The sequence below is a fragment of the Lissotriton vulgaris genome, chromosome 6, assembly GCF_964263255.1.
Source record: "Lissotriton vulgaris chromosome 6, aLisVul1.2, whole genome shotgun sequence".
NCBI lineage: Eukaryota > Metazoa > Chordata > Amphibia > Caudata > Salamandridae > Lissotriton > Lissotriton vulgaris.
The window spans coordinates 1,828,291,731-1,828,305,487 of NC_141694.1; the positions used below are offsets into that span (position 1 = coordinate 1,828,291,731).

Sequence of the window (13,757 nt, forward strand, 5' to 3'; positions counted from 1 at the left end):
GGTACTCCCATGAGCACTTGGGGAGATGGTGCGAGCGGTGGTGGGTCCGGAGCCGCTGTTCCTGCTCCTGGAGCGCCTGTTCCTGCTCCTAGAGCGCATGTCGGTTTGGTGTTGGACATCTTGGTTTAGGTTTAGTCGCTTAGCTGACTGCTACTTGATTTATTCAGCAGTTTAGATGCAAATTCGGTGTTGCCTGACTTCAAGATGGCCGACCCAAAGGATTCAATGTGTGTCTATGGCTAGCGCCTGACCTCAAAATGGCCGCCACTCGGGACTCCCTTTCCCACTTGAAATCACAGTTTCTCTTATTTTTTTTGTTTTTCCACCTTTGAAAATTAATCTGGCCGGTTATTCCAGCGCTCGTGACTCACCCTCACGCTCTTGCCGTGGCTAGCAGGGTCGGGGACGTTTTCCGGCGTCTTTTCACTGCTTCGCGCCGTTTCCGAATTGGGCAGACAGGTCTCAGGCAGTTCTCCGGGTTGGGCAGACTCGATGCACCGATCGAGGACAGCGCAGGCACTTTATGTGGTTGCAAGACCGTCGCGCTTCCAGGCAGCTTCAGACACGGCGTGTAGAGCGTCCTTCACTTTTCGCGCTATTTCGCGCAGTGCCGATAGCAGGCTGCAGGCTCGCTGTTTTCTGGCCGTGCACAGACGGCAGGGACTTTCGAGGCATGAAGGGGGTTTTGAATATCCCAACCTCATCGCCAGTGTCGCCTCTTCCCTAAATAAAACGCAGGAGCCAGGAGTAGGTATAGACACGTCTTTATTTAACTGGTGCCTACCTCTAACTAACTTTCCCTTTTCTGCTTCCTGTCTCTGCCCGCCCCTTCCTGTTCCGCCTGCCCTGTCCATGTGCAGGGTCAGGCGATACGACAGGTTGTGATGGGTGGAAAGAGACCGGAGAGAGAGCGAGAGGTGAAGCTGATGTAGGAGAGAAAAGGCAAGAAAGCAGGGATAGGGGAGAGGCTGCATAGCACTGAGGGAGAGTCCATTCAATAAACAATCTAAACAAAGAGTGCTTTTAAAGGCAGACCTCAGGACTTCAAGATCTAAAAACCCTAACAGTACAAACGTGGCTTCGGCTCCACAGCATCTGCCCTAACATTCTTCTCCTAGCCCATATAAATACGGAACTTTGGAAAACAAACAGTAAGTGGATTCTATATACTAATTACATTCTGAATAGTACTTCCACATATAGTACACAATCCCTTTCCTTTTTTTTTTTTTTTTTTTTTTTACAAGAAAGTCCTGAAGCAAAGTGAAAAATAGGGAAAAAATAATTAGAATGACAACAGACAAAACAAAAATAACTACAATCTTCATCAATCAACCACCAATAGTGAGTTTGAGGTTTAACTCTCACTTCATCACTCACAATACTATTACCTGCCAATGCTAAGCGACTCACATGCCATACCTCACAATTTTCCAAAACTACTGAGCTGTTTCTCACCTGTGATATTCTTTTAGGTTCACTGACCCTACTTTCTCCTTTTGTAACCTTTTTCGCACATTTGACACGCACCCACTGACCCACATGTAAATTTACCAGTCTCGCACCATGCTTAACATCATAATACAGCTTGTTTCTATTTTGAGACTCTGTTAAAAAGTATTTGCCTTCCTTCATATCACATTGCACTATACCATTACGGTTCATCCAACCTGGATTCGTTTTGGAGAAAGGAATTCTTCCTCTCATTAAATTCTTATTCTCATTAAATACGACTTGTTACCAAAGAACTATAAGAAGTTACTCTATACGCCCATATCATTTTTCTCAACTCACCTTCCCAAGATACTCCAGATTTGTTAGCAAGTTGTCTAATACCTTTTATCACTCTATTCATTCTTTCCACAATACCATGCACACTGGGATGATAAAGAGCAGTAAATCTTTGCTTAATTCTAGACACTCCAAGCTATTCTACCATCTCTTTGGATTTGAACTGTACTCCATTATCTGTGAGAATGGATGCAGGAAAACCTTTGAGTAAAAGTACATTGTCCAGAAATTCAATAACAATTTTTGTGTCAACTGCGCTCATCACACTTAATTCACACCATCTTGAAAACATGTCAAAAATGACTAAGATATATTTAATGCTGCCATCCTCCCAATTCACCAGTCCCATTATATATAAAGCCAATTCCTCCCAAGGTAAATTTGGTGAATTTACAATACCTATAGGGGGGTTGAAAGTTTTTTGAGATGTCTGCAATTTCACAAGTTACACAAGATCTTACAATGTTCTCGACATCACTTTCCACACCAGTCCACCAGTACTGATCTTTGACCCATCTTTTTGTACATGATATGCCTGTATGACCTGCATGGCTCAAATGTATAAGCTTGTTTCTTAACAACCTTGGGCGGAATGATTCTTTCTGCTCTTAATAATAAATCATCTGAAATGATTAATTCATCTCTTAGTTCCCAAAATCCTCTTGAGTCACCTGGAATGCCTTTCTTGTCTGAATGGCTCCACCCTTTTATGGCTTTGGGTTTGACTTCTGTCAGAGTAGTATCTTCTTTATCAGCCTTTAACCATTCATCATGGGTTATGCTATCATGTACTTCATTTACTTGGAAGACATTGGCCACAGAACAATCATTCCATGAATTAATGTCAATTTCCGTTAAAGGCAAAGCCAGTCTGCTAAGAAAATCCGCAATAATATTCTTTGCTCCAGGAACATACTGAATGTCAAATAGGAAAACCTCATTAAGAACCTGGCAATTCTAGCTGTTGCTATAGTTAAACAATCAGTAGTTAATAGGTTGATAAGAGGTTTATGGTCAGTTCTTATGATGAATTTCTTCTCCCAGAAAAATGTTAGAACATTTTCTAATGGCCACACCACCGCAAATGCTTCTTTTTTAATAACTGCGTAGGAGTAGGAGTACGTGATCTGGAAGCAAAAGCAATGATTACTTCTCGTTTGTCGCCATTTACATGCCTAAGTACCGCACCTAGACCTTTGCAACTGTCTCAGGGGTAACCATGGTGTATGCATTAGGATCAAAGTCTTGCAAAAAAAAGACATCACGCAATTGGGCAAATACGGGCACATGTCCTGCATTTGCCCTGCCCATGGCCTATTGGTGTCTGTTACCCGCACGGCCGACATCTGTTTTGAATTATCGTGCCCGATAATGCAAAAAAGATGTCTCGCTGTGGTGCGCACACGCGCACCTCTTGCGTGCTTGTTAATCTCTTAAGAGGCAAAAAATAAAGATGTAACTTCAAGGAAGTCCGTACAATTTTCTTCCCAAAACAAATCTGTCCCTATATTTTGTATTGTGAATATGGGCGATTTCAGCAACTGCGCAGGTGTTCAGATGAAACATCACAAATAGGTGTTACTGTCCAGATGGGGGTGAGTTGACAGCCATGCGGGGTTATTCTTTAGGCTTTTTGAAAACGTGACAATTAAGGAATTAATAGCCCGAGCGACGCCAGGTAGAACGCAATCCGCTACTTATTCTCACCTTTACAGTCGGCGGGGCGTGGCATTCTTCACGGCCACGAGGCCCAGTGCCCTTGGTGTTGAAATCAGGATGGTGAGCAACAATGTCAAGGGGAGACAGCCGTGTCAGAACTGTGAAAAAAATTATTCTACTGAGGGGGTGTTGGCTGATGGAGAAGAGACGATGAGAAAAATGTGATTGAAAGCTGGAAAGGATATGATTGACGCAGACTTTCTATCACCATGACACAGCTTTTAAAGTGTATAAAAAAGTGAGCTGGGTGTACAGTTGCTAAGCCACCATGGAGGCAGTTTTCTATGGAATTTGTGTTTTTTTTTCCCAAGAGAAAAATACGGGCAAGCATCGGAATTTAAACATTTGTGGATGATTCCAATTATGCAGATAAACTCATATTAAAATATATATTAACAGCCATATTTTATAGAATCTAGTGCTATTCTCTAATAACTGTAAATTATGATTATTATTACTGTTAACTCTAGAAGACAAACAGTTCACAAATTAGAACTACTTAGATAATGAAGTCCAAAAATGAGCACAGCTGATAAGAAATAATAAACCTGGATTATATTTCAATTTCCTGCTTACTTTAGAATCGATTATCACACTTTTTTCCCAATCTGGGGTTGCCTTTCTTCGTGAAATACACACTTTCTCACACAGTATTTTTCTAACACGTAGCACGTTGCCTCATTATATTGTGGAACTTTATTCTCATCCTATCTCTTACTGAGTGAGGTTATCTCTTACTGGGAGAGGTTTCTCTGTTGCTTGGGCCACAGACCACCTGTAAACGCAGTCCAATACATACAAGGTCTCATACTATGAAAAAGTGCAGATAACCTCCTTCCTTCTCCAAACAAGCATGTACAATGCAATAGGTCTTGCAATGACATTATTTTGAGCTATTGACATTGTAAATGACATTGTTTTTTTGTTTTTTTTCTTTTGTAATACATACATTAACGGCATTGTCATTTAAAATGCCAATAGCTAACATTTTTGTAAATGTAAATGGGTCTTGCATTTATGCGAGTTTGAGCTATTGCCATTGTAATTGACAATGCCTCTTGGTTATGTTTTGTTTTTTGCAACCAATAAAAGGCATTGTCATTTACAATGCTAATAGCTTAAACTCTCGCAAATGCGAGACCTATTGCATTGCAAATGCTTGTTGATCTTTACACCCTAGAACAAATGGACCATCTGCAGCTACATACAATTTGCATGTGGCTCTACAATTCTTGAATTCAACAACCAGTAATCCTTAACCTAACAGGTCTATTTTATCACCAGTAAAACTTTCTGGAAGAACATTAGTTGGTTCAAGATGTGAACCAATGCTATCCACAAATTTACTTTCCCAAACATTACGTTCAATAATAGTGAAGGGAAAACCAGAATCCGCACCAACCTGCAAAGGAATCCCACCAAGGTTAATTGTACACATTGGTTTGTTACTGTCAGACCCTTTGATGTTGAGAACAACACTTTTCTTTCTTTTCTTTCTTTCGTCTTTATAAGGATGATCGTGAGCAGAATCATTCAAGTCGTCATCAGAAGAATTAGTCAGTTTCAGAAATGCAAGAAACCTTGTGTTTTTAATTTCTTTCTTTCTGCAAACTTTCACAAAGGGACCTATTCTACCAAATTCCAAACATTTTGCAGACCTGGCTGGATATCTGTCAGATCTAGCATTGTGTGCTTTACTACCACAACGGTAACAAGATAAGGATGTATGTTCAATTTGCTTGTCTTTAGTCATGGGTTTCACCACATTTTTTTGGTTAGATTTGTTCCTTGTGAAAGTAATTGTAGGAGAATCATTCTGCGCAGAAATTGCTTTAGAGCTCATCTTCGACAGCTCTGTTTTTGTCACTAAATCTGCAATGTCTTTTTAAAACCAGTCACCCTCAAGCCACAGTATCTTGAATTCCTTTTGTTTTTGGTACAAACAGTAATTTGGTCACAAATTAAGTCATTGTGTAATACTCCTAATTTGCACGTGGTTGCTAGCGTTTAAAGCGCAGAAACATACTCTTCAATTGATTCATGTTGTTGTTTCCTTTTAAAAGAAAGCACGTCTTGTGCTTCGTTGTTGAACTTAATTTCAAAATGGCGGCACGTAAGGACATGTTGCATGTCCTGGCAGAACACTATGCTCTCTCCCGAATGCAACGTGCAGTGCTCAGCAAGAAATCCTAGGGAGTAGACGCGCCTAATGTTTTGTTGCTGTCTAGAATCACGTAGCGCAGGAGCGTGCAAGGAAGCGTGCCAGGAATTTTACTGCTGGTTTCAGTGTCCGAGCTGGCACGTGTAGCATTCTGCATTCAAAGTTAAGAGTTTTGAAGGTACACAAAGCCGTTAGGGGAAAAAAACACCATCAGCCTAGGGAGCTTTAAACGAAGATTTCCACCAACCTCAAATTGTGCAATTAAAAGTGTAGGCTTCTGATGAATCGGATATCTTCAGAATCGTAGTAGGAAATGGAACTTCCAATTTTTTGTGAATTCAGTAGAATTGGCAGGAAGCAGGAAAATGATGAATTTCAATCCTATGAAAGATGTGCACGCATGGGTTCAAGGGCTGATGATCCCTTTGAACTGCGGAACATCGGCGACCTCAGACTGTTAAAAAAACACCTGAAAACGATGCTGTTTAAGTAAGCTCCCAGTCTGACCTGTCCATCTCTCCTTCTTCCATTTGGCTTTTGCGCCGGGACACTTCTGAGTAGTCGTGCATTCTATAAATGGAGGATAACATAACATAACAATCCCATCTCGTCGCTAAATTGATGTGGTATAGTCATAAGAGTAAATCCAAATCCTTGTACTAAATGTAGTTCACTTCTTTATTATCACCTCTGACACAGTACAAGCGTGGCATCTGCCCTAACATTTTACTCCTAGCCCTTATAAACAAAGAACTTTAGAAAACAAACAGTAAGAGGATCATATGTGCTAATTACATTCTGAATATTACTTCCATGTATACTAAAGTGCCTCTGAAGAGGGACGGTTGTGCCATTCAGTGTATGATCTGGTTTAGTTATCCTCTTAAGCACTTTCAACCTTCTATTCCCGCTGCAGGTCATCTACATGGGCGTGGTCCTGTATGCTCCAGCTCTGGCTCTTAATGCAGGTAAGTCCTTTGCTTTTCCATTGATGCTTTTTATCTGAAGGCCTGGTATCTCTCATCACCAGAGGACTTCTTACCTGTACCATGTTACCATTACCCTTGCCAATCACCCCTGTCTGTTGATTTTATGGAATGATTTTGCGGACTCTCATCATGCAGAAATCTGAATATGAATTTTTGTTAAGCATCTAATAGTGGTGTCACCAAGCATTTGCAATACAATAGGACTAGCAGTTGCGAGAGTTTAAGCTATTGGCAGTGTAAATGACAATGCCTTTTATTCATATGTTTTGATAATTAACACATAAATTAAAGGCATTGTCATGTACAATGCAATCTCTTGTAAATGTGATACCTATGCAAAGAAGCAGTCGCCATTGTCCCGGGCTGCTTAGAAAGTGAAAGCGCGCATGGCGTACTGAGTGTTGCAGGAAAGCAAGTCCTCCCTGCAGTAGAAGACACTACTTAAAGAAAATAGTACTTACATACTATAAAAGACATACCATGTAACAACAGAAGTAAAAGGGCCAGTCCTCGTGGGAGGTTACAAATGAATAGAAGGTGGTACTAAGGAGGTACTTAGAAGCCTATTAACGAATCAGAAGCTAGCATTTATGAAGGACAATGACACAAGCCAATGACCAATATGGGCGGAGAGTGGGGGGCTTGTATGTCATAGTCCAATACAACATGACTCGCAGCGCATGCACTGCACAGGCTTGACCTAAAAATTAGCTCCCACCTAGGGCTCCCTTTTCTGGGCCATCTCTGATAATCTCCATGAATCTCGCTCCTTTCTTTTTCCTCCTGGGCAATTACTCTGAGGCCTCCAGGTTTGAGAGGATCAGGGCTCTCAATCTGAATGAAACCCTGGTGGCCTCCTCCCTGCCACCCTCTGGATTTACCTACTACAAAATAAACGGCCCCACTGCCTCTGCACAGTTAATTGTGACCTTGAAGTGCTCCTGCCTGAAAACTAAAGGGCCGGAGGGGGATAGGGGGGGTGGAGGAAGGAAGGAAGGAGGCAAAGAGCTGAACTAGAAACAACCTTTGTCATCAGCTGTTAATTGATTGAGTGACACAAAGCCAGGGCCACTATATTTATGAGATACTCTGATAGCAGCATTTTCCGCATAATTATGGAGTTGCTGCATTTGCTAGATAATCTGCTGCTTAATCTGCCGATTTTAACCAACAAAAAAAAATACATTCTAGCTCAGATGGATCAAAATTTATGAAAAACATGGTGACGATTTCCCGAGCAGTTGAGCGCCCTTCGCAAAGGTTGACTGGTCATCTTTTATTTGCTGGTTACTGTATTTGGGTGTCAAATTGCTATTAACAAGGTACAATATTTCTCCTGACATGGTTACCATGAGCACTTATTACAAAATAATGAAGTAATAATATTGCATGATGTGGTGCATTACGCCGCATAATTTCCCTCTTCTTGCTGCATAATTTAGTCAATCCTACCACATGCTTTGGTCCTCTATTGCTGCCTAATTCCTGTGGCCCTTCTTAATGCTTCATGGTGACAGATTTATTATTTTTGAGAGTTGATGGAGTGTTATCAGCTGAGTTCTGGCATAATGAAAACCCGTATTAATATGTTTACACTAGGTACAGTCCGATTACTTATTGCTCAAATATCTATATTTTAAGCAGTTGTTTTATCTCAAACATTGCATCATTTTGTGGCAGTTTAGCTTAGACTGTGTGTAATGCATTTTTAAACTGACTTGCATTTTCACAGTGCTCCTTGTCACAGGCTTGGACCTCATAGCACTATAAATAAAAATACAAGTCACTATTCCCCTCTGAGCCGACTAGGGTTCCATCCAAGGTCTCCCATGTTTCACATACTCCGACATCTGCAGTAATAGCCTTTGCCAACTGAAGTTTCATAATTTAAAAGAGTGCATTTAGCACCCTTTTAAAGGTGGAAAAATGACAAAATACTTTTTTCTTTTCTTTTTAGCACCTCTTTGCCCCCGCCACCACACTTGTTGACCTCCTGCCCCCATGGCACTCGAATCACAGTTCCCATACTTTTTGAATGAACTTCAAGTGCTGTGAGTAGATGAAGACCGTCTGGCAGTCGCGGCTGGCATGACTCTGGGGACAGGTTGTCACAAGGGGGTTGTGTGGGTTTGCGTGGGGGAGGCAGGGGGTGTTTAATTAAAAAAAAAAAAGTCAAACGTACCTTCCCGCTTCCGTGGCGGTGCGGTTCCTGGCTGGGTCCTGTTTTCCTGTTCTCCTGCTGAACAGGAAGCAGGCAGCCTCTATCCCCTCCCCTAAGCCAGTCACAACGCTGCAAAGGCAGTGTTGTGATTGGTGGGGACGGCACCTATGGGGGGGGGGGCATTTTCTCTATGTAGGCTGCTTGCAGCCTACATTGAGAAAAGTCAGAGTGCGCATGACTGGTTTAGTCGGCCCAAGAGGGCCGACCAAACAGTCAAGGACCACCGCATTGGGCAAGCCACTCATCCCCGACTCACCCACCTGCCCGCCCCCAACCAGGCATATCTTTCTGCTTTCTCGCAGTGCGAGAAGCAGAAACATAAAATGGTATTTAAAATACAATGTTATGTTTCTGCTTCTCGCACTACGAGAGAGCAGTGGGACGACGCACCTCCGCCCTAATTGAGGAGCCACCCCTGCCGCCTTGAAACCTACTACATTAATAAAACCAGGCCATATTCATTTACAGGTGAATTTGTGCCCCCTGGAAACCTTCAAGGACCCCAAGAGGAGCGTACCCCATAGTTTGAAAAACTCTGGGCCCCTGCTCCGTTTCCTCCTGTTATCTTGCACACCCTGCTGGTGATGCAGGAGCGGACCATCTAGACTTGCTGGAGAACCGGCCTGAGCTGCAGGTTATACGACATTTAGTGTTGCCTAAAATTGGAACAGGGCTTCCTTTTGAAGCCACCTTCCAGCTCCCATTCAACCCTTGAGAGGTGGTCTGCTGAATCCCCAAGGCTGTGAGTTAGTGGGTAATTGTGTAGAGCCATTGTAGAGCTGTTTTTGTGTGCGCCATTGTCGATTGAGCAGATATCTTATTACGCTCTACTGTGTTCTGGTAGGCCTATCTGTCCTTACCTGCATATACATTCACATATCTAATGTTAGTATGTTTCCTGTTTGCTGCTGGCATACACTTGCAATGCCCTTCAACCTTATGCAAGAAATTTGCACTCACCCTTTATGCCAGTGTGGTACCCTTTAGCTTCCTTGGGATTGCACTGCCTCTTTTCTGCTTTGGACTGCAATACTAACTTCCTGTGAGAGACTACTTCCGTTTTCTTACAGGTCTTTTTATTGACCTCTTCAACAGTAACGCATGTTGTTACCTTGGAGGAAGTTAGCCACCATAGAAACATGCAATTGTCCAAAACGTGCTATTTTGCTTTAATACTTTAACTTAGAATAAATCATTATTACATCTCCAACATCTCGTGTAAAAAAAACAGCTAATTCTGTTTTGTGCATTTTGGGCAATAAAAAACTTTGGTAACCGATTTGTGAAGCTCATCCATTTGAACCCTGACAGGATCCATTTCAAATGTAAATAAACAGTATTCATCGGCCTATAGTAAAGATAGCTTGCAATGTTAATTGTATGGAAATTCAAACATGTTTCTCTTTAAATAGACATTACCAAAGGGTTGTACGGTTCTTTGCCTTCCGAACCCCCATGCGACTGGCCGATTGTGTGTGTATATACATGCATGCTTTGGGCAAATTGTCAGTGGACTGCTTGACACCCGAATTCTAGAACAAAAGTGGATAGTTGTACCTCAGAATTCTGTGAAAGGCCTAATGTTTCCAGGCCCAATTAGTATGCTCCAATGTGTGTTAAACATAAAGGACATAGACGGGAATAGAGGGCAACTTTTTGAGTTTTTCTGATTTATGTGCTGCAAATTTAGATGATTTAAATGATCCTGAAAACGGACAGTTAATACAAGCTAGAAATTATATTTCTGACATACTTATGTGGGTACTTGCAAAGTATCTCCTTGCTCTCAAATAGTGTTTCAGTGTTGTTGAAAAGATCTGCATCACAGGTTCTCTTTCAGAAACATTTCTATTCTTCCGAAGAGAATTAATGCATTTACACCAAAGTATTATTTTGTTGTGGAATTTATTTAGCACGTGCTACCCCCTCACGAGGTGCTGAAGCTGTGTGCAGCCGAGTAGCAAGCTACTCGTGGAGTGCTTGCAACATAAGAATCTTATTAGCCGTTAGGAATTGCGTATTGTTATGCTGATTAACATGGTTGTCACGCCTTTTGTGGGCTGTGCTGAAAGGCTGCGGACAACGGGATGGGGTCGAGAGCATGGAGAAAATGGACAACGAGAGGGTGCAGGAACAAAGGGAACGAGGACACCGGGAGGAGGGCGGGAGCATGAAGAACATGGACAACAGGAGGGGGCTGGAAGGATGGAGAACACTGACAATGGGAGTGGGGTGGAAACAAAGGGAACATGGACAACGGGAGTGGGGCGGAAGGAAGGGGAAGATGCACAACGGGAAGGGGTGGAACAAAGGGAACACGGACGATGGGAGGGAGCGGGAACAAAGGGAATGGGGACGACAGGAGGGGGCAATGAGGATGGAGAACACGGACAACGGGAGGGCGGCGGGAACAAAGTAAAGCACAACAGGAAACTAAAAAAATAGTATACGTACCGTGTAACAACCAAGTAAAGGAGCCAGTAGCCATGGGAGGATACCAAATACCAATGACAACTTGGCCGTACGAAGGAGGGCCTAACAAGCCGATTAAGGAATTGGACACCAGCCTTTACGAGCCTATGAAAAATATGGGCAGGGCTTCTCCTCCATACTCTACCTACAACAGATTGCCAGCGCAGGGCTTGATCGCTGGCTCAGGCTCGACCTAAAAAGGAGCAGGTGATTCCAGTGTTGGTATTGGACAAGGCCCCCTTCTTTTATTCCATTAATGGCGCTCTTTCATTGCTTACTTGGCATGTTTGGGTATACGCATAGATTCTTGCAAGGTCTACTAGCCAGTGAAATAAAGATTTCTTTCTTTCAGTATTTAGTGGGTAAGCGAATTGATGTTTTACTATGTTTCCTCGCATGGAAGGGGGCGTCGCCCTGGCTGGGTGCTTTGGTGGCCTTCTACAACGCATCGCTATTTACGATTTATTTAGGCCAGCTGTATCTATACACTCCACCCTTTTTGCATGTATAGGATGTTATCTAAAGGCAGATGCCCTCTTTTGCTCAACTGTGCAGAAAGAACGTTTCAATTGCACATGCCCCAGCTGCTTCCCCTCTTTTACTCTTCCTCCTCAGGGATGTCAGCAGTAATTGAAAGGGAGCTGAAACATAAGTACGTGTTACTCACCCTGGTTTTTCCAGTATTGTTAGTCTGAGTGCTGGTAGACCTGCCATCTTGCATTACTTACCGCCGAGGCATTTATCCCAGTGTCTTCTATCAAGGATATTGGACATCCCGTGATTATGACTAAGGAGGAGGGAGCCCAAAAGTTATAACTGTGCATTCTGTACAGATGTTGCAAAAGAGCTCTTAAAGGGTGGTTGTTCTGCTATCTTCGGTGTGAGCTCTATAAACAATAGCGAAGTCCAGCATAATTTGATGATCAACTGTATTTGACTTGGAACATTAGCATGTCTCTAAGAAGAAAAACGAATTCGAGGAATTATTTATCTGTTGGCGCTCATGCATGGAGGTTTTGTGTTGGTCATTGGTGGACTGCCAGCATTTCTGAGATAATTCCTGGCAAAGCAGGCCTGTAGTAATGGTGTAACTTTGTAGAATGTTGTAGATCTAGGGGAAAGTAGAATGTCTGATGTATTCTAAGTACTTAAGTAAGGGTTTAGAATGCTGGGGTCTTAAGCTGTTGTATTTCTCCTATGTGTGAACAAGTACTCCAAGCTGTAAGAGGTTGATCAAATAAATACTATTTCAATTTAACCTGTGTTGGAAGGTTACTGCAGTACCTCTTCAAAGGTCCTGACAGCTTGATAGAACAAGGCCAACTCTCAGATTTCCCCTGGCAAAGACTCCCTCATGTTTCAATCCTGACTGCATCACTTAACCAGGCAGCTGCTTGACTAAGTGTTATGTTATAACTCCGCCCACGTTAACCTTCATAGGCCCCAACACTTTGTTGTGCTTAAACAATTGACTTACAGGCCCTTTATTTCTATCGAAGAAAATGCCCCAAGTTTGGTGTGCTTATAAGTTTGTTTCTTTGTTCACAGTGACAGGATTCGACCTCTGGGGAGCCGTGGCGACCATGGGCCTGGTCTGTACTCTCTACACAACTCTGGTGAGTGTCCCGCACCACAGGATGGGTCTGTTTTCAGGGTTCTTTTTTGTAAAGTCTGACCTTGTTAACTTCCTCCGCCTAATGTGGATTAGTACTTGTCCTTCTTCAGTTGGTGAGTTATTTCTGTAATGGCTTCCTCAGTCCAGGCTTTGTCCTGTGAGAATTGTAATGAGTGGACCTGCTTGGATGTTGTTGCTTGAAGGTATAACGCATCACCTGTCTGAGTTTATGGCTAATTAATGGATCTGATGAACACCGCAGTGCGGTATCCCCGACCTGATTAGTGTCAATAAGTGCTAAACACTTCTTCATGTTCACATATCCATGTTGAATTGTTGGGTTGAATTGGTACAGAAAATAGGGCGAGCACCAATTTAATGAATTAGAAAGCTAAAAAAGTGCCCCATGTTTGCAAACTGGGGGGGTCTCAAACTTTTAGGATAGTGCTGTGTAAGTGTTTTACATGGAGTTGAGCTTCCTGTAGGCAGTTTGTGGTAAACTCAGGCAAATTAACAGTAAAAACAGGCCCAGCAGACAATAAAACAGGCCCCCAAACTGACCAAACAAGCCTTTGTAATGCAATAGGTCTCGCATTCTTGAAAATTCAAGCAATTGGCATTTAAATTGTTAATGTTTTTAACATTTTGTTTTTGCAGTGCAGTAACAGGGAAGGCAGCTCACTTTGGATTTGATTTGAAAGCCTGACTAAGAGCATGCCTTTGCACTGCAGTTGAGATAATTTTAACACTGTTTTTGAGCTTTTTTTTATTAAATATATTTTTATTGCA

General features: G+C 42.4%; 1 protein-coding gene across 4 annotated transcripts in view; it reads left to right on the forward strand.

The window, feature by feature from the left end:
- SLC5A6 (solute carrier family 5 member 6) overlaps window positions 1-13,757 on the forward strand; it is a 327,265-nt gene that overhangs the window by 74,172 nt on the left and 239,336 nt on the right. For all 4 annotated transcript variants that reach the window (XM_086928095.1, XM_086928097.1, XM_086928096.1 and 1 more), the window contains exons 4-5: window positions 6,588-6,639; window positions 12,902-12,969. In XM_086928095.1, the coding sequence (XP_086784221.1) occupies window positions 6,588-6,639; window positions 12,902-12,969 (120 nt within the window). The remainder of the gene's footprint in view (window positions 1-6,587; window positions 6,640-12,901; window positions 12,970-13,757) is intronic.